The 20,955-nt window shown below is 43.5% G+C and overlaps 1 protein-coding gene across 6 annotated transcripts in view; it reads left to right on the top strand.

Moving 5' to 3' along the window:
• SLC44A3 (solute carrier family 44 member 3) overlaps positions 1-20,955 on the top strand; it is an 80,917-nt gene that overhangs the window by 38,683 nt on the left and 21,279 nt on the right. For 4 of the 6 annotated variants that reach the window (XM_032155310.2, XM_058439849.1, XM_058439847.1 and 1 more), the window contains 3 exons: positions 3,244-3,409; positions 10,874-11,030; positions 13,453-13,539. In XM_032155310.2, the coding sequence (XP_032011201.2) occupies positions 3,244-3,409; positions 10,874-11,030; positions 13,453-13,539 (410 nt within the window). The remainder of the gene's footprint in view (positions 1-3,243; positions 3,410-10,873; positions 11,031-13,452; positions 13,540-20,955) is intronic. The other 2 variants (XM_058439848.1, XM_032155311.2) reach the window with 1 other exon arrangement.

The following is a 20,955-nucleotide window of genomic DNA, read 5'->3' as shown; positions in this document are numbered from 1 at the left end:
ATTGCACTTACTATTCTAAGAGCCTTACCTGTTTATTATACTTAACTCATAACAGCTATGTGTATTGTACTAGAAGCCACAAGACAGGACAAGATCACCAAGGGTGTGAGAAGTAGGTATTACTGTCCTCCGATTTCAAGTGATGAAGCAGATTTCAAAAAAAGTCCCACTATTTGCCCGAGGTTGCTCAGGGGACAGTGCAGAGATGTGACTCTCAGCCTGTGTGACTCTCAAGCCCAAGCCAGTAATCACTGTCCCAAGTTCATCTTGCCTACTCTCATCTTCACCGTCAGAGAGCTGTGGCCCACATTGCTTGTCACACATTTCAAAGCTGAACCTGGAACCAAGCCTTCTCCCAATTCAGTGCTCTTCCCACCACCATCCCCTGAGATCTGTCATATCTTGGGATCTACCCATAGTCTACTTCCCATTAACACCCATTAGCTACCCATGATAGTAGCTGTAGTGCCCAGTCCATAGAGACAAAGCAACCGTCATGTGATGAGGGGATCTTGCCTGCATTGACACAGTCATCCAGGAGGGGGCAGTCATGTGTGCCTAAGCACGTCTGCCCTACCCACAGGCTCTGCAACCGCAGACTCCGAGCTAGATCCAACTTGTTTCCCAGCTTTCGCCCTGAAGCCAGAGCGCCCCTGAACGTTTGTCTAAAGCAATGGTTCTCAAGTGCCCCCCCCCCAGGTGACTTTTTGCCCGTGATATGGCATTTGGCAACACATTTTTGGGTTGTCATGGCTGTGGGACGGGAGGGAGAGCGTCCTGGCATCTGTGTAGAGAGGCGAGGCATGTTGCTAACACCCTTCAGTGCGTGCCCCAGCCCCAGCGAAGATCTGGTCCACAATGTTGGTGAGAAACCCTGCCCTAAAGGAAAGTCCTAAACAGCCCCAGGAACAAATAGAAGATGGCTTTGATAAGGATGTTCAGAAACAATAGTGATCACTCAAAAATAACTTGCGGGTTCTGCTTCTTTGGGGAATGCCAAATGCCATTCTTTGGGGGAATGCCAAATAATGTCTAAGCAGCTCTTGACTCATCATTTCAGCTGGTCCCACCGCTGGCTGTGCCAGGTTGGGAGGTGTGCGCATATGTGCCCTTGACAGCACAGGGCAGCTGAGAGGAGAGTCTGGCCCCCATTAGCGTCCAGGTCCTGTAGGACATACTTACCTTTGTCTGTCTGAAGAAATCATCCTTCCTGTTCTGTGGAAATGTTCTCTGCCCGCAAACTATTCGTGATATTGTAAACCTAGTTTTGCAAAAGCATAATCTGTCGCTGATACTGCTGGGCCTTGTAGGAGGAGCAGGTACTTCTTCCCTGGCTCAGAGCACTTCTCATATTCCAGAGTGATTCTCAGAGTCCACTGACCTCATCTACCTAACAGGCATTCTGTTTGGGAGGGGCCACCTCCTCTGGAATTGGGAATGTTTCCTAAAGCATGCCCTGAATCACCCCATTTTAGAAAAGCATAGGCATTTATCCATGCCTTACCCAAAACAGAGATTGCCTCTAAGCCAAAGTGAGCCCAGCATTCATAAAACATTAACCTCTCTGTAAATCAAGCTGCTCCACTGTTTCTTACAATGTAACTCTTGTTCAGCAGAACATAGAGCTTGGGAATTAAGATCAGCCTTAGTCAGTGGAATCAGTTTTTGATCTACAGCACGGATATCCTCCCCTTTCCTTCACACAGACCCTACTGTGAATATCTAAGGTCTCCTGAATGACGAACCTAAGGTCAATTTATAGCTATGACAGGAAATATGAAACAATCTCTAAATGTTCTTCAAGCTACAGGTTTCACCAAGACCAGAGCACGCATCTTCTTCCCAGTAGTAGTTGTTTTAAAATCCATAGTGGGAAAAGATCTAGAAATCATATGCAGCCACAAGGCTGGGATTTGGATTTACCAGTGAATTTACCAGTGGATTTACCAGTGGATTTACCAGCAGAGCTAATTCAAGGACTTCTTTAGAGGAGAGAAAAGAAAGCAGGGTATAGCCACGTGAATGGCAAAAAGTTGTTATGGCGAACTTGCTGGCCTCAGTTGAAAGTAGTACTGTGCTCCTGAAATTTAATGATAGTAATAAACCATGATCACTTATGGCGCGATATGTCTATGGGCTGGGCACTATACCAAGTCCTTTCCAAGTACTCTCACTCCGTGCTCAAAATACCACCAGGAAATAGGTATTCTAGATAAGGAATCTAAAACTCCTCCAGATATTCCAGATAAGGAATCTAAAACTCCAGGAAGCCAAATAACTTGTCCAGGGTTACCCACAAAGGGGTAAAGCTGGGATCTGAACCTGGGAAGCTTAACACTGAGGCCCAGTAGACATTTTAAATGTGCTAAGAGAGTTTGCTTTTGAAATGAAATCTGAAATAGATCCTTCTGAGATAACAAAGACCCTTGTCTCTTTTATAAAGTTTAAATTTTTGGTGAAGTAGGATTCTATAACGTGATACTAAAAGCTTTGTGTGGTTTCATCAACGTGCCGAGTTTGGTTTGTATCACAAAGTCGTGTGGTAGGAAAACTACGGATTTTTAGAGTCCCACGTGTTCAGGTTTATATTCTCCTTCTACTAATTTTGAGCTCTGAGACTTTACAAAAGTTACTTGCCTCTTCTTTTTTTTTTTTGGAGACTGGAATCTTCATCTGTCACCCAGGCTGGAGTGCAGTGGCGTGATCTCGGCTCACTGCAACCCCCACCTCCCAGGTTCAAGAGATTCTCATGTCTCAGCCTTCTGAATAGCTGGAACTACAGGTGCCTGCCACCATGCTTGGCTAATTTTTGTATTTTTAGTAGAGGTGGACTTTCACCATGTTGATCAGGCTGCTCTTGAACTCCTGACCTCAGGCGATCTGCCCGCCTCGGCCTCCCAAAGTGCTGGGATTATAGGCATGAGCCACCACACCCAGCCTACTTGCCTCTTCTAAACCTCAGTTTTCACATCCACAAAGTGGGATGAGTATTATAGCATATGTCAGGTGTCTTGGAAATTGCCTACCAATGGTCACTGTAATTATCACCGTTGGTGTTATTTAGAAGTTAAATGTGTGTTTTTGATTTTGATTTTTGTATATTTTAAATTATGGTGGGTACTTGACTTTGGCATTTGTTTTATGTAATGCCAAAGGCCAAGCATAAAGAAACATGGCTTGTTGAACCGTGGTTCATGCTTAGGAAAACATTGGTGTAAAGCATGTTTGTGTTTGAAACTTTAGGAGCTGCCCAGGTTATGGAAGGCGGCCAAGTGGAATATAAGCCCCTTTCGGGCATTCGGTACATGTGGTCGTACCATTTAATTGGCCTCATCTGGACTAGTGAATTCATCCTTGCGTGCCAGCAAATGACTATAGCTGGGGCAGTGGTTACTTGTTATTTCAACAGGTAGGTCCAGTGTTTTTTTTCTATTGGTTTGTCTGTGTGGTTTATCTATGTGCTTCATGTTAATATCTCAAAAGATATTTGGGAATGTTGACCTAGCCCCTTAAAAGGAGTTGGCAAGAATAAAAGACTAAGCTAAAATTTGGGCTGTATGCTCATTTGGTGGTGAGAAGAAATATTACACCCTAAATCTGTCACATTTCCAACCTTTTTACTTTAAGCTAGAAAATTTAGAAAGAAGCCAAACAGAGAAGAGATCATATTGCTTAGACTTGAAAGATAAAAAGGGGCTGCTCTGCCTATGGAATAGCCTTTTTTTTTTTTTTTTTTTGAGATGGAGTCTTGCTCTGTCATCCAGGCTGGAGTGCAGTGGCGTGATCTTGGCTCACTGCAAGCTCTGCATCCTGGGTTCAAGCGATTCTCCTGCCTCAGCCTCCCAAGTAGCTGGGACTAAAGGCATGCGCCATCACATTTGGCTAATTTTTGTATTTTTAGTAGAGACAGGGTTTCACCATGTTGGCCAGGATGGTCTTGATCTCTTGACCTTGTGATCCGCCTGCCTCGGCCTCCCAAAGTGCTGGGATTACAGGTGTGAGCCACCGCACCCGGCTGCCATTCTTTTAATATTAAAAAAAGGAAGGGTCGAACTCCCCTATGAATATCCATCCTTTGAGAGGTCGTCTTCGCCAGGTGAGTGCAGTGGGCAATCTCGTCATGCAAGTCCGCCTCTCCTCAGCCTCTCCGAGTAGCTGGGACTACAGGCGCCCGCCACCACGCCCGGCTAATTTTTTTGTATTTTTAGTAGAGACGGGGTTTCACTGTGGTCTCAATCTCCTGACCTCGTGATCCGCCCGCCTCGGCCTCCCAAAGTCCTGGGATTACAAGCGTGAGCCACCGCGCCCGGCCTGAATATCCATCCTAATTGACTTCAGACAAAAAAATTACTGGTCTATTTTGAATATACTTCAGTAAATTCTGTGAGCCTCACTTTGTCCTCTGCAAAATCAGATAACGTTTACTTGGGGAAAAAAATTAATCCTAAAGGAATTGTATGTAATTACAAAATATAATTTATATTATAGTTAAGAACCAGTGAATTAGTTACACGCTTCTCTGCTTATATCCCTATCACATCATGAAAGCAATTGAGGACACACACAAACACACATACCCCTGAACGCTTTACCTCTTCTGTGTGCGTGACTCACCCCAGGGCAGTGAGAGCCCGCAGGACAGAGGAACCCAGCCAGGGCAATGGCAGGACTGGGCTCAGAAAGAGAAGTTTACTCTTCGTATGGCTCATCCTCCTCCAGCCTCTCAGACCAAATGAGAGAGGAACATGAGCTTCATGGGGAGAGACAGTCTGCCAGGGGGTGATTCCTGCCATTGAGCAGTTTCCTCCTGATGATAAGGAGCACTGTGGGGTGTTTGTTTGTTTGTTTGTTTGTTTGTTTATTGAGACGGAGTCTTGCTCTGTCGCCCAGGCTGGAGTGCAATGGCACGATCTTGGCTCACTGCAACCTCTGCCTCCTGGGTTCAAGTGATTCTCCTGCCTCAGCCTCCCGAGTAGCTGGGACTACAGGCACCCACCACCATGCCTGGCTAATTTTTGTATTTTTAGCAGAGATGGGGTTTCACCATGTTGGCCAGGATGGTCTCGATCTCTTGACCTCGTGATCCACCCGCCTCAGCCTCCCAAAGTGCTAGGGATTACAGGCGTGAGCCACCACACCCGGCCAGCACTGTGAGTTTTTAATGTAGTGGTGCAGTTCTGGAGCCTCCATCATTAGAGACTCCAGAGGACTTACAGAGGAGCTGTTGCCCTTGGCATTGAGAACCTCCAAGCAGCCGGGGTGGGTTGTGTGTATTGCTTCCTCCCAGGTAGGGGAGCAAAGAGTATTCTAACCAAATTTGCCAGCAGGTAATATTTGCCTGACGGTAATTTTGTGTTATCTTAGAATAACAAAACCAAAGCATTTTCAATGAGGACTTCTAATTTAGACTTCCAGTGAAGCACATGGGTTTATCTCCTAATCTCTTCCCTTTCTCCAGCCACTCAAAAAATCATGAAAGATTGAAACAGGCACAAACACACCAGGACAGTGAGAAACAGAGAGGCAATGACAGCAGATAAGAAACACCAACCAAATGGTGAGAGCCAAAGAGAGGGAGGTGGAGCGGTGCCCTAAGCCCGCTGGAGAAAGCAGCAGCAGAAGCAGAAGCAGCCTGTCCGTGAGTGTTGGATGCATGAGGAGGACAAATAAGATGCAGCCTGAAGTGAGCCACAGAATCCCAGAGAGGCTCAGGAAATCAAGTATAAAAAGTATTTCCTAAGATTAGCTGAAGGCCTTCCTCAGGAATAGTTAGACCCTCAAATTCCACACCAGCTGAAGACCGGAAAATTTGTTCTCCAGAGAGAGAAAGCAGAGAGGGCCTGGACTTGGGGTATCAGGTACAGCTGAGGCTGGGGGCAAGTCTCTGTACTGAAAACGGGGAGTAAGTGAAAGCCTAAACACTGAAATGAGGCCCCCTACACACACCAGCACCCCACATTCCACAGCTCAGCTCCCAGAATGTTGGCAGCTCATTTGATATTCCCTAGGAAGAGGTTAGAGGATGCTTTTGTGGAGAAACTGCCTAACCCAAAGTAAAGACCTACAGATAGTGCCATATGGGGCCCCCCAATGAAATGGATTCCCTGACTCCTAGCAAAACAGTGAAGCTCATCAGACAACAAGCAACATGCCTCACACAGAGCTTCCAGGTCATTCTGGAGAGCCTCACTCTTCAATTTGAACTGTTTACCAGTGATTATTAAACATGATGGACGCCTCTAAGTGAAAGAAGAGATCAAAATGAACAAATAAAATGAGCTTAGGGAAGACAGAGACAATGCAGGCTGCAAAAGGAAACGACAAACTATAATATTATCAGAGAGAACAAAGATACATTGCTAGGATCCCCTCCCACCAACAAAAGAAGGGCATAGTGAGAAAACAAGACTCTTGAGTAATTAAAAGTATGATTACAAAAGTGAACATTTTCTATTGAAGGATTAAAATATAAAGTGGAAGCACTCTTTCAGAAGGTAGAATAAAAAGGCAAAGAGACACAAAATAAGAGAGAAAGGATTAAAAGAGAATAAATTTGGGAGACCTACTATCTGACTAATATGAGTTCCAGAAATACAAAACAAAGAAAAGAAGAAAGAGAGGAAATTAACAAAGAAAATTTCCCAGGGCTGGAGGACACAAGTAAAGAGAAGATCCCAGAAGCTTCCTGAGGGAAAAAAGATCACAGGCAAAGGATCAAGGACCCCAGAATAGGATCTGACTTTCACCAGCAACTCTGAACCAGAAAAACAGTGAAGGAAGGCTGTAGAAGTCTAGTGAAAGATTATTTCCAACCTAGAATTGTATAGCCAGTCTATACCTAGTATAGAGTTGTATACTTATTCTTACTACCAGTCAAGGGTAAAGAAGAATAAAGTCATGCACAGGCAATCCCAAGATTTCCCTGCCCTCATCCTTTCTAGGAGGGATGTTCCCCACTGAAACTCATGTGTAAGCCAGAGAGGAAAACATGAGTTTCAGAAAACAGGCTTGAGCAGAGCAGAGCAAGGAATTCCCAGGAGGGTAGCTGTGCAGCAGGCGTGGAAAGCGTCCAGTCCAAGGTAGACAATGGGCTCCAGGAGAGATGTCACCATGAAAAGAAAACAGAACTGAAGGAATACCAGGTGTGTTCAAACACGCTAAGAAAAGCATTACGTTGGTGAAGCATTCGGTGAGGCCCGTGGAAATACAAGCTAATAAAAAAAAGTGAAACAATTAACTTCAGAAAAAAAAAGTGATACAGGAAGGGAACCTAATTGGAATATGCTACTTAGATCAGTTGTGAATCTTATTTACAGCACATATTATTTATGTTTGAATAACAAACACTAAGCATTAACTAAAAGCTTTGATGTAATTACGTTGGAAGAATGGCAACATGAGTGTGAGGGGATTGGGGGAGTTAGGCTATGTAAGAAAATAAAACCAGAATCTTTCATAGTAGAAAAGTCAGTAGACAATATCTGAAGCCGAAAAACCAAGAAATAGCAGTAAGAACATGTAATTTTGAGGTGTGGAAGTGAGTTCTTTAGTAACAACTAATATATTATCTCTAGGGAGAGAGAATTATGAATGGGGGAAGAAAACTGCTGTTTTTCCTATTAAGTCTAGCGGTGCTTTTTGGCTTTGTAAGATACTTTACATATCACTTTGATTAAAAAAAAATTATAACACAATGATTTATTTTTAGCACAACTATTCCATTTATTAAAGAGCTCTGCTTCCTTTTTGATTTTCTGCCTAATTTTGAAACCTCAAAGTTTTTCCTTATCTTCAAAGTTCACAATTCTTCGTATCCTTTTCTGGCCTGCACTCAGGGTGAGGATTAAATATAGCCAGGGTCCATTCATCTTTGTCGTTCATTTAAGCACTACGAGGGCTGAAGAGTTCATACAAAGACCATCGGGTACCAGGATATGGGCAATCTGTAGAATTTACTTTTTACAACCATTTGCTTGAAGACGGATCAACTGAGAGCCATAAAGGTGGTGTTAGGGATGTGATAGGAAGGAGCTAGAACCCTTCAAGGTGGTGAAGGGACACTTGAGGTGTGTGACTTCATCATCGTTTTCAAGTATACAAAAGATGGTTTCCAGCTGCTGTATATCTGCGGAGGGAGAAGAGGAAATGGATTCATAGCAGAGCCTAAGGAATTTAGGTAGAGACAGATAATTTCCTAACCTAGCAAGAGTTACCCAGGCCAGCTAAAGAATCCTGTTCTTTCTAATAAAGACGATTTTCATTTTCTGTAGAATAGGAAAGAAACATACAACCTTCTCAGCCCCCCAAACCCCATCTTGCAGTGATTTTGTTGTAAGAAATACGGGAAGGGACATGGTCTCTGTGGGGACCACACAGTCCTTTGCTGGGACCAGCTTTACGTTGGAGACCATTTGTCCCATGCAGCCCACACCTAGTCCAGGAGCCTCAGCACAAAATTGATTCTCCATAATGCCAGAAGAAGTTTTAGTGAGCACGAGGCTGGATCTAACTAGAGCTAAAGCTTGTCTCTAGGACCATGAGGTGGCTTGCCTGGCTGTATGCACTCTGTTGTCTGATGGGACTAGAAATTACAAAACAGTACTTTGTACCATGACCCAAAGGTGTTAGAGGACTTGGATGGATGGGACCATTAAACCCTTTGCCCCACAGCTTGGATTGATGTGGTATTTTGGGAACCTGGCTTCGTTGTTCTGGGAGCCAGGCACCATTAGCACTCAAAGCAGCCACACATCCAAAGGAAGGGGGAAGCTGGGCTTCATGGGCATATGCGAGAGTCACCTTACCCTCTAACACTGCCTGTGTCTTCCTTATTGCCACTACCCACAGAATTGGGGTGGATGTGGCCCAGTGGGAAGATCTAGAGAGAGATGAGGAAGGCTGACTGGGGGCCCAGCCCTCCCTAGCCTCCCAGTACACTCATCGCTGGGTTGCCCCATATGCTCAACACTGCAATGTTGTCCCCCAGGTCAATTCTTAAAATATGAATAAGTCCAGAGGTAAGTATTATGTTTAGCATCACTGGGTGCGTCAGATCCTCTTCCCGAAGGCAGGTTTGGCTGGTTGTGAGGGAGACAGAGCTGGAGGCACTAGCCCCACACACAGCAGGGGAGATGTGGTAGGATGACGTTACCTTTGAACGTGAAAATGAGTCTGAGAGAAGGTGGGGGCCTCAGAGACACGCCACTTCATTAGCCTTGTTTTTCTGTAGGACTGTTTCTAGTTTTGAGGGCAGGTATTGAGTGACTCCTGGCTCCATGAGCTGGCTTGGGTTGAAAGTGCCCCCTTTTTAAGCTCCCTCTCTCATCACGTGATAACCCAGCTTCTGGAACCTCTGCATCTTCTTCCAGCCAAGCCAGGCAGAGCCTAGAGCCATAACCAGGATGTGTTATGGACTAGGGAAGCTGAGGCAGTGCAGGTACTCCTCTGCCTGAAGTGGTTAACCCCATCACAGTGAAACCTCAGAAAGCTGATGCCTAACCCCAAACTTTAATACCTGGAGGGCTAACCCCAAGGCCCCCATTCACAGAGGCCTATGAATCATGCGTTTCCCTGCCAGATGGAAAGCAGGTGTTGTCCTCTTCTCCCTGCCTCCCCTCTTGAGCACCATAATAAGTTCTAAGGCACATAAATCTCCTCAATGGAAAAGTAAACATTCTTCCTTAAAAAAAAAAAAAAATGAGGGAAGGGAAAAAAAAGTGTGTCAGATTTTCCTGGCCTACACTACTCTTCTAGTTTATCAGATCTAAATGAATTCCTATTAGCAATAGCTTCCATGGTTTTTCCTACTTTAAATAATACTGGGTTGAAACACATATCCTTCTTTTTGTGGGACAACTGGGTTGCAGTTTTTCAGCTCCCAATATTACTTTCATGTTCTCTTTTTCTTCCTGGCTGATTTGATTAACAGCAAAATGCAGCCATTGCCAACTCTTGAAACATTTCTGGCTGCCTTCCTTTTCCTCTCTCAAAACCTAGGCTGCTGTCAAAACCTTAATTCATAGTGACTTATTAGCAACCAGAGCAAGTTGTAGAATAATCCATTATAAAGAAACCAAGCTTCACTTGGAATCTGTGAAGTTGCTTCTCAGAAAGGCCTTGTTTTCTAGAACTGGCTTCAGCGGGAATTCAGAGGGTCACCCGTGGGGTGGCATCAGCCCCCACTCCTTTATCTTTCAGGTTTAGGGGAGAGTGATGGCTGTGCCCATTCTGTTCTTTCTCATTTTTTTTTCCCTGCCTGTGAAACTGACTTGTACACATTCTTGGGAGCTGCGTCATGACAAGTCCCGTAAATGATTCACACTGAAGTGACCTTTAAAGAGCAGAGTAGAAACCAGCAGGATTTGGGGAGCCTAGAGCTGTGCAGGAGCCAAGCACCCAGGGCTCTCTGTCCCTTTCCTGTAAGCGGGAGCTCACTGTTACCTCTCTGGCCACTGATCCTGGTCATGTGATTTGGTGATGATTTTTAATCACCAGGTGAATGCTGGCAATATTTATGTATACTCCTGTGTAATTTAAACCTTGGGGATTGTGCTACAATTAAATTTCTGAAAGTGAAAATGAGATGAATAGGCACCCTAAAGGGTTGGTGGATGGGCTTGGCATTATAAAGAGGGAAACTTTTTTAACTCATCAATTTTTTTAAATTTTTTCTGTTTTATTTGTAGCATTGAGTGGCACCAAAACGAATTAATACAAGAAACAACCAAAGCTACCAAGGAGTATAAAAAGTTCACTAAATGCTTATTATGTCACAACTTTCTAAGTTGTTAGTACCACAGATGATTGGAACCAAAGAGTTTTTACTGCTTTATAAAAAGTGTTTTTAAAATGCTGTCCTTTTCCCTATTTCCAGAAGTAAAAATGACCCTCCTGATCGTCCCATCCTTTCGTCTCTCTCAATTCTCTTCTTCTACCATCAAGGAACCGTTGTGAAAGGGTCATTTCTAATCTCTGTGGTGAGGATTCCAAGAATCATTGTCATGTACATGCAAAACGCACTGAAAGAACAGGTAAGGCTACCTCCTGATACACAGCACGTTCCGTGTTTGGGTTGCCAGAAACTTAATTACTGGAAAACTACAGCAGGTCCCAGGACAGAAATGTGACCTGTGATAGCGGCCGGCCATGCAGAAAGCTCCTGCACTCCTCAGCTCCCATCCCCCGCCTCTCCCAGCAAACCTTTTATTTTCCCAGAGTCTCTGTTTTGTTTATGGTTTTGTTTATTGGGTTTTCTCCAACTCGGTGGAGATGGCGTGGGGAGGGAGTAGTTCTGAGTTAGCTGATTTTCCTTCTTATGTAAATGCCGAACAGACGGGATGAACTCTTAAGGTGAAATTTAAACAAGTTTTTTTATGAACATTTATCTTGCCTTTTTAAGTAAAAAAATACACCATAAGATAGGAATAATATTTGTTCATTTCTGTTTTAATGCTAAAATATTGCCTGCCTTTTGTGTTTCCTAGAGACAGTCATGGGAAATTCCTGGTGTGTGTGAGGAAGGAGGAGGGAGAAAAGGAGAGGGTTTGAATGAGAGTGTGTATGTGTGTGTACCTGCGTGTGCACACATGCGCTTGAGAGTGAGAAATGGGCAAGCTGACCTACATCTTAGCTCAAAGGACAGAAAACTGTAGGGCTTTTGTGCCTGGGGGATTTCTCCTCCCTAGTTTTTATTTCCATGCACATTTGGTTATGAATGCCAGTGGAAACCAGAACACTAGGAAAACAGCTGTTCTCATGGTATTTCTGGCCTGCCAAACAAGGGAAGATTGGACTTTTCCCAACTCTTCTGTTCTCACACAATGTTAATCTCTCCCCCATCACCACCTCAGAGTTGATGACTTGGTCAGTTTCACAAACTTACCTGATTCCAACCTTTTGAGTATAGCTATGTGTCCTTAGTAAATTCAGGAAATTTTACCAGTAGGTTTACATTGTATTTTAGAATTGTTTTCATTTACTTTTTAAAAAGATATCTGAATTGTTGATATTTTAAAATCTATAACCAAGATTTAAAGTTAGTTTATCAATTAGAAGCAATTGATTGGATAACATAAAATTATCTGGCTTCCTTATCTGGAAATGCGTGCTAAGCAGTTGCACCTGATTGTAGAATATTTTCTTGTATTTCTATTAATATTTTGCTTGGCCACATTTTGGTGACTTGAAGAGGCATTTCCATATCCAGGACAAAACTAGCTACTTTTGGCTCCCGCATTTTGAAATCAACCCTTCAATCTTAGGAAACTTGCAGGATTTCTTGAAGAACAGGACAGCGTTTTATTTTAAATCTATTTGTGATATGTGTGTGTGTGCATTGGTAATAGATAATCTTAAATTAATGAGCAGCAGGGAGCTTGCTCTCCCTCCTAAAGCTAGGCATCTTAAACTCTCTGGGGAAACGGCCTTTCATAAATCTAAAAGAGAAGTCAGTGGAAGGCCCAAGGTCTCTCTGACTGAGGTCTAAAAGGTTATTTATCACTTCCCAGATCCCACAAGGACCAAGGGCCAAAATTGCTTTTAGTGATGTCACTGTTGGGAAAATATGTCCTTTCTTAGGTTAAAAAACAATTTCTTCCTCAGCAGCCTTACTGCCCCGCACTGCGTCTGCGATTTAAATGTTTCACACAGCACTGTGTGATTTTCCCTAGTTAAATAGGCTCATTCACCAACACAGCCAGGCTGAAAAGTGTCCAGATCAAGTTTCATCCAATTGAATTCACACTGGGATGAGAAAATGTCCATATAAGGCTGAGTTATTCCTGGGGTCCTCATCCTGGGCTATTTCAGGATTGTTTTCAGGGATGTGTTCACTCTGGAGAGTGGGTAGGATGCCGCCAAGCACCCTTCCCCCAAGAGGTTCATTAAAGTATTCATTCTTGAGCTATGCACAAGTTCAAGTTATATTTCAAAGGAGTAATTTATCCCTCGAACTTTAGTCCTGAAAAAAATCTCACTACAGGATTTATTTCCTCCAGAGTTAAATTTGATTCTTTATTTATGTGGGCACATAACTAGTATCTACAGTGTATTATTTGTTTTTTTGTTTCTGGGATGTGAATTTTTCATGAATATAAACTTTGGTTTGAAAAAGCAAAGTGTACCATTTCAGACACTTAAGGGCAGATGAAGGGGGAAGGGAGGTTTTTTTTTTTTTTACTGGAACCAGAAGGCCTGGTTTTGTTTTGCTGTTCAGTATGGACTAACCTCCCTAATAGCACCCCTAACACGTAAGTCCACAAGACAGCAACGTTGCTCCTCAGTAATACTAGAAGCATAATTAGTAGTAGTAGCATGCACACAATAGAACTCCTCCCACGCCACCAGTGTTTCCCCAGGTGCATAAGTAAAAACTGTGTTTCCTCAGAAACTGCCTGCTCGTCTTCTTTCCTTTGTTGATTTTGACTCTGTTCCTTTGTTCTCAACCTGATCCAGCAGAATGGTGCATTGTCCAGGTACCTGTTCCGATGCTGCTACTGCTGTTTCTGGTGTCTTGACAAATACCTGCTCCATCTCAACCAGGTACGTCTCTACCTCTTGCCTCAGGAACACACAGAAGGGTCCAAAGGTGGGCTTCATCTCTTAGGTCAAGGTTTGGCAAATTCTTCTCTAAGGGGCCAAATTGTGTAAACATTTTAGGCTTTCAGACCAGTCTCTCTGTCACAATAACTAAATTCTGCCATCATGGCAGGACAGCAGCCATAGATAAAATGTCAATGGGATGGATGTGGCTATGTTCTAATAAACCTTAACTTATCGACACTGAAATTTGAATTTCATATGATTTTTACATGTCAAGAAATACTCTTTTTTTGATTTTGATTTTTTCTCAACCATTGTAAAATTGTAAAAATTGTTCTTAGCTCCTGCCAGAGGAAAGCGGGCGGTGTGATGGAGCTAGCTCCTGGGCTGCAGTTTGCATACCCTACCCTAGAACCTTAGGCCATTAAAGCCATGCTCCAAATTCTAAAAGAAAGTTTTTCTCTTTTCAGAAATAAAGAGGGGAGGGAGTATTTAGAAACCCTAAGCATAATGAATGTATATCAACCAAGAGCTAATTTTGACTGTCTTCTCTAAGAACTATAATTTTCCTGAACTAGGAAAAGAATTGCCTCCCTAATTTTCATAGATTTCACCAGTCTTTCCTTTTCAAGCTATAAATATGCCTTTAAAATTATAAAAATCATATCTTGCAATTGTTTGGATTTCAGATTTTTTTTCCTTTCCTGAATTTTTCAAATTGATAGAAATTTAAATATGTTGTATTTCTCTATAGAGCATTTAGGAGATTTTAATAGTCCTTAGTCAAATGTACACAAAGCAGTATTTTTGTAAGTTAGCAAACTGTTTTATAATTTAAATGTTCACAGAAATCTCACTTAGAAAAGTACTTCTTATAATTGCCCCCTCCCAAAGAAATGTACCTTTAGAAGTAAAGGGACTAATTAGACCATCTATGTTTAATGTCTTTTAAGTGGTATTTAGAATACTTTTCATTATTCAGGGAAAAATGTAGCCTTCTTATAGTAAGGTCTATTTTTAGGCTCTTAAACTTGGAGAACATTTTAGAGTATATTTAGTTTTCATTTGGATTGCTATAAGCCAGCATGTATAAAACACAATCAAATACCATAGGACCTTTCAGAATCCGGGGGAAAAATAACAAGTCAGTCCAAACCCTTTGAATACATTTGTCATGGTGTAAGACGTTATAGCTGTTGTGTATATATCCAGACAGCAACTTCATAAATATATTGAGATGCATTGCAAAAATGTATTAACTATGATAAAATATATATGCATGAAAAATAAAGGCTAAGAAACATGTAGATAGACTAGAAAGACAAAAGCAATGAATGGGACCATTGATATATAAATATGTTGGCCATATGGCCCTACAAGGCCCCAGGGTTGACCTGTCATCCCCTCTCACTGTACTACGGGAGTTCAGGTACTTTCTGCATCCCTCTTTCACTCATGGTTTTCATACTGGCCCCTGGAAGCCTAGAGGTTCCTGTGGACACTGTGGGGACCACCACATTAGGAGTGCAGAGAAATGGGTGAGGTGGAGGAATGGTGGGCCCTGGCCCCATACCATGCCTATACTGCCCGGCCTTGCAGCCAGAGCAGCTCCACTTTATGTGGTTTAGGGGTGGGAGTGTGGGAGTGTACTGAAGATTTCATTTGAGGACAGGTCTCTGCTGCTAAAACACATTTGAAAACCTCTGGTCCCATTTTCACATTTGTTTTCTCTGCCCTGTTATCCTGAGGTATGTATTTTCCTGCCTTCTGAAATTTCACCACCTTAATTAATCCAGGACCATTTCCCTTGGTAATTCAAAATGTTTCCAAACTCATAAGTGACATTAATGTTAACCACACCTTAATGACCGTTGTAAAGGTGCCGACTCCTTATAACAGATGTGTCGATGGAAGTAATGATCCCTGATTCACAAAAAAACTAAGCCAGACTTGATCCAGCTCCTGTAGTGAGTCAGTGGTGCAAACAGGGATAGGTCTTTCAGATTCTAATCATGGTGCCTGTGCACTAGGCCGTGGCTAAACCAGCTTCATAGTGTCTTTTCCTTGGGGTGACTCCTGTAGAACTGGGTGGTGCCAGCTGATGTGGGTGATGCTCAGAGGCCTAAGGTTCAGGAGATTGGGAAGAGGAGGAAGAATGAAAAAATAAGAATTGATGTGAATATTAATGGGAGGGAAGGGTCACCTCTGGTCTACATCGACCACTGGAAAGCAGAGTGAAATAAAAATGTTTAAGAATGAAGATGATTGTAAATGGCGATCAGAGCAACTGTCAGCCTCATTTGGCAGTGGACAAAGGAAAGTGAGCATAAAGTGAGAAAAGGAATTTAGATTCACCTTTTCAGAAACTTCCTTGCATTGGAATGACTTACTAGGGGACATTGTGGCATCTCTGTCTCTGGAAATCAGATTTAAAAACGCTGAACCCTATTTTATGTTCCTCATTTTGTGGAATAGGAGCTGGGAAATACTAAAAAAGAATGAGATCCATTTGTTACGATCAAAACTCAGATGCTCATCTTTATTTAACATCAAGGAGCTGGTTGGGTTTTCCCACTGCTTCTTAAAAGCCTAATCCATCTTCACTAAATCCTAGTAGGGAGGCAGGTGGCAGTTGCTGCATTTTGTAAACACCCAGTCTAAGGCTGCACAGGCATTCACTCGCAATGTGGGGAATGAAACTCTCAATCACATAATTTCTCATTCACTTTTCTCCCTACATCATAAATACTGAGTGTGTACATACTGAAAAAATTACATGTTCACCTCACATATGCGTTCATCCAGCAACCATGTGTTTATGCTATATGCAGACTATTTCTACCTAGGCATAATAGGGACTAGGACCATGGCGATACAGAGGTGATACAGAGTCATTACTGTATAGTGCAAAAGCCAGGCCTCCAAGAAATTGACAAGCTAGTTGTTGGGAGGCAGGGGCCAGTAAGGGGTGTATGCATGAGACATTTATATGACAGTACAGAAAAGTGCATGTTTAAGTGTTGGGATAGGGCTGTGGAAGTTCAGAAAAGGGGAATCTTGGTCACTGGGAGAGGTTATTTGACTCTGTAATTAGGGGAAATTTCCTAGGAGAGGTGGACCTGAGTATAGAGCACCCACTGGAGATCACAAGGTACTAACGACAGCAATAACAGCTGTGGGTATTGGCAATAAACTGTTTTGCCAGTTGTATGCTGAGCACTTTACCTGCATTATATCAGTTGTTAGGTTTTTTGTTTTTGTTTTTGTTTCGTTTTGTTTTTTTGAGACAGAGTTTTGCTCCTGTTGCCCAGGCTGAAGTGCAGTGGCACAATCTCGGCTCACTGCAACCTCTGCCTCCCGGGTTCAAGTGATTCTCCTGCCTTATCCTCCTGAGTAGCTGGGACTACAGGCACGTGCCACCACATGCTAAGTTTTTGTATTTTAAGTAGAAACGGGGTTTCACCATGTTGGCCAGGCTGGTCTCGAACTCCTCACCTCAGGTGATTTACCCGCCTCGGCCTCCCAAACTGCAGAGATTACAGGCATGAGCCACCATTTGCAGCCAGTTGTTAGTTTTTGAGATAGTGTCTCCAATTTACAGATAGGGAGATTGAGGCTTAGAGAAGGCACATAGTGGCAGAACTAGGATTTGAATCCAGGTCTGTTTTGCCTCCAGTACCCAAGCCCTTAACCACTGTGCATTTTTAAAATAGCGAGAGGAGGACTCATGACCACCACCTGAGGATGTTCTTTTCCGCTCATTGCAAAGCCAGAGTCCAGACGAGTAGAGCTGGCAGAGCGCATCTTGTTACACAGCAGACTTTTGTGGAGGAGGACAGGAAAGGTGAAGGAGCAATGAAGATGATGAACTCACCGTAACTGTAATCAAGCAGTTATCCATCCAGAAAAGGCTGGTCAGGGTGGCCTGGCCCCTCCTCCTTTCCTCAGGCAAGTTAGTGGTCAAAGCATCTGGGAGTGTTGACTGGCTATTCTCAGAGACTTTCAGGCAAAGGGACCTTACAGCCTCCCCTCTCCCTCCCAGCACTTTCCAGGGGCCTGGCTAAGAACCCCACTGTGAGACTATAGGCTAAGCACTCAGCAAGAATGGTGTACTTACTGTTTCTTATAGGGTCTGCACACAGTTCCTCATAGAAATGTCTCCCTAAGTGCACATCTCTTGTCCACTGTGGCCTCTGTCCCAGCCATGATGTTGGCTTTAGGTCAATGTTCCTCTAAGTACGAAACCCACTGGTGAGCCCCAGGACTCTTCCTGATGGTTCCAAACTGATCTCAACATTCTAGAAAATCCTTTTTTCAATTTTTATAGGCAAATAGCAGGATTCCATAGATTTTTCATTTTTGCATACAGCAAGGAGCTGTTTGCCAATCAATAAAGTAGAGCCTGTATTATTAAAGCTTACTAAAATGTGTTCTTTATGAATCCAAATTGGTGTCTTAACATTGTTTCTTAAGGACTCAAACTCGTTATTCTTTTCAGACATCTAACTGCCGAGGCAACGCCTGGGGACCTTGCAAAATTTGTGAATGTACACACACAGACAGTTGGGATTTGCAAACTGGAAAAAGAACACTTTGCTACCACCAGTGTTGCCTTGAGTTGACTGTGTTGTTTGGTTGCAGTCATTCTTGTCTTGATGTTTTACTTCTGTTGATTATTCCATTTATTTATTTATTATTATTATTATTATTATTATTATTATTTTGAGACAGAGTTTCGCTCTTGTTGCCCAGGCTGGAGTGCAGTGGCGCGATCTCGGCTCACTGCAACCTCCGCCTCCCAGGTTTAAGCGATTCTCCTGCCTCAGCCTCCCGAGTAGCTGGGATTACAGGCATGTCCCACCATGCCTGGCTGATTTTGTATTTTTAGTAGAGACGGGGTTTCTCCGTGTTGGCTGGTCTCGAACTCCTGACCTCAGGTGATCTACCCACCTCAGCCTCCCAAAGTGCTGGGATTACAGGTGTGAGCCACCGCGCCTGGCCTTTTGTTTATTCCTTCTTTTTTTTTTTTAATCACTTTAAGCATTGCATTCCTCTTCAATGCTTTGTTCTTCCAGCAGAAGTGGGAATGGGTATAGGCAGTGAGCTGTGGGCTAGTGTTAGAAGTCTGAGAACCACCGTATCTATACCAGTCTCCTGGGAGAAGCTTCCAGGTAAAAATGACTTCGGTCAGGTATAGCAGCAGTTTGCCTCTGCCTCTTCATTATTTGAGTAACTTGGGTGAGTCCCTTAACCTTGCTGAGCTTCTGCAATATGAAAGGGTTAGGTTCAGTGACCCCCAAGGTTCTTGTGTGGCTTTTTGACCCTTGTCATGGCATCCAGCCCAGAGCTGGGGGCATGCACAGTGCCGCCCCACAGCATCAAAGCCATGAGATGCTTTGTGTGGGAAATGGGGGGAGAGTGGAAAACAATATGAGCTGTTTGTTTTCCTGTGGTGTTCCAAAATGACAGGCTCATTTCTCTTCATGATATACCTTGTATCCATGGTGAGGACTTATCCTAGAACCACAAAAATCAGTGATGTTTCATGTTGCCTCAATTCTGAGGCACCGGAATCTTGTACAGTTGTCTGAGAATGCGAATGAACAAAGAGGAGCCATCTATCTGTATCTACTTACAGCAATCCTGGCAGTAGTTCTGCTGTAATACATAGTGATAAATAAAATAACTGGTGATGACATGCTGGTCAAATGCCAGGCAGCTCGGTCATTCTCAACAGTAGGAGTGTACTGTAATGTCCAATGCCTTTCACAGCCCTTTTCTGCCTTGGGCTATTACGCAAGATAGCTGGGAGCCTGATGGATCTGTGCTGCATCCCCTTGAGGAGGGAACCAAGTGACCCCGATGCACCTTGATGCAGTGTGTAAAGCGTGCAGCCTACTTTCCTTTGTCATCCCTCTAGATAAGATCTAGTAAGTACATGTACAGATTGTTGCCTCTTGCTATTTGATCAGAAACGCCAGCAGCTTCCTGTCTTCCTGACTGGTGAATATACTGGTCAGAAAGGTCCCAGATAATCTTGTGAAGGTCAAGGCAGAGAAAAACCTGCTGCTTCTGGGGAAATACACACCTCTCTCCCCTTCTTACCTCATAGTGCCTCTCCCCAACCTGCTCTGCCTGCCAAGACTGTTTTTAGTGAACATAATATTGGTCTCTGTCTTCTAAGCCTTTGCGGCAGACTCAACTTTGTAGTATCTCCAAACGTTCTCTTCCCCCTCCCCTTTCCTTGCAGTTAGCTCTGTTTCAATGCCTCTCTTTCTCGTAGTCCATCAATAGCTAAAGCACTCAATGACTTTTCCACATCAGGTTTGGCTGGTTCATCACAAGCCAGTCGGCAGATCTCCAGTGACTCCTCTTTTCTCCTCTCCTAGAGCAGCATGTGCATCTCAGAAAAAAAGTAAAAATATTGTGCAGTTTATCTCACTAGATTAGGAAAATGATGTAAAGTTTCTTAAGAAGAAACAGTTCTTTCAGAAGCTGGCATTGCCGTAATAGGTAGTCTCATCACAGAGCATCCAGACAGCCATTCTTTCAGTGACAGCGTTGGTTCTGAATCCTCCACCCCCGCTGACTGGTTTAGAACTATTCTGGGCAGCCAGCTGATGGTGAGAGCTCTGGAGAGATGCCTCGTGTGTGCATGCTTCAGAAAGAAGCTCACATGTGTGTCAATATGATAGTTTGCATTAAGGCCCATTTATAGACAATGGTAATCCCCACACCCAGCTGTTGCGTGGCACATGCTACTACCCTGGCTTTAGATAGAAAGGAATTAAGACACCTATTTGTCAGAGGCCCCAGGCTGTCTGGGAGAAAACAAACTGAATCCTCATGTTTCCTGGTGCATGGTTCAGAAGCTGCTAGGCATATGGCTGTGGCTTAGTGTGGCTTTCCTGGGAGCAGCCTCTCTGGAGCCTAGCTCCCACCTGCTGTGGGCATGTTACAAGACTCAGGGCTTAGGAGGGTGAGGCCCAAAGCCCTCTTCTCCAAGTGGGCCTTAGTGCTCAATCCTTTGGGGTGAGGCCCAGTGAGCAGCCGCCATGTTAAATTGGACTCTGAAGTGCTTCCTGACATGAAATTTCAGTGCCTTCTCGGAGAGGCAAGTAATGTTTGTTGAATGAATTATTGCATGAGAAAGGGAGGGAAAGTTATATAAGGGCACTCAGGCAATTAGGAACTTCTGCGAGGCAATTGAGTGGTCAGTGCAAATGACTTCGACTTCCTCCTAAGTGTGCAGCTCCTGAAGACAAGAATACCAGCCACTCACTGGCACTTACTATATACCAGGTACTGTGCTACTTTATGTGTATTAACTACCTATAGCCCCACAAAGTAGCCTGTGTAGTATTTTTTAAACAGATGATAATACTTTGGTTCAGAGAGCTTAAGTAGTAACATGAC

Source organism: Hylobates moloch, unplaced genomic scaffold (genome assembly GCF_009828535.3).
Source record: "Hylobates moloch isolate HMO894 unplaced genomic scaffold, HMol_V3 SCAFFOLD_5, whole genome shotgun sequence".
In the NCBI taxonomy this organism is placed as follows: Eukaryota; Metazoa; Chordata; class Mammalia; order Primates; family Hylobatidae; genus Hylobates; species Hylobates moloch.
This window is presented reverse-complemented; position numbering and strand designations above follow the sequence as displayed.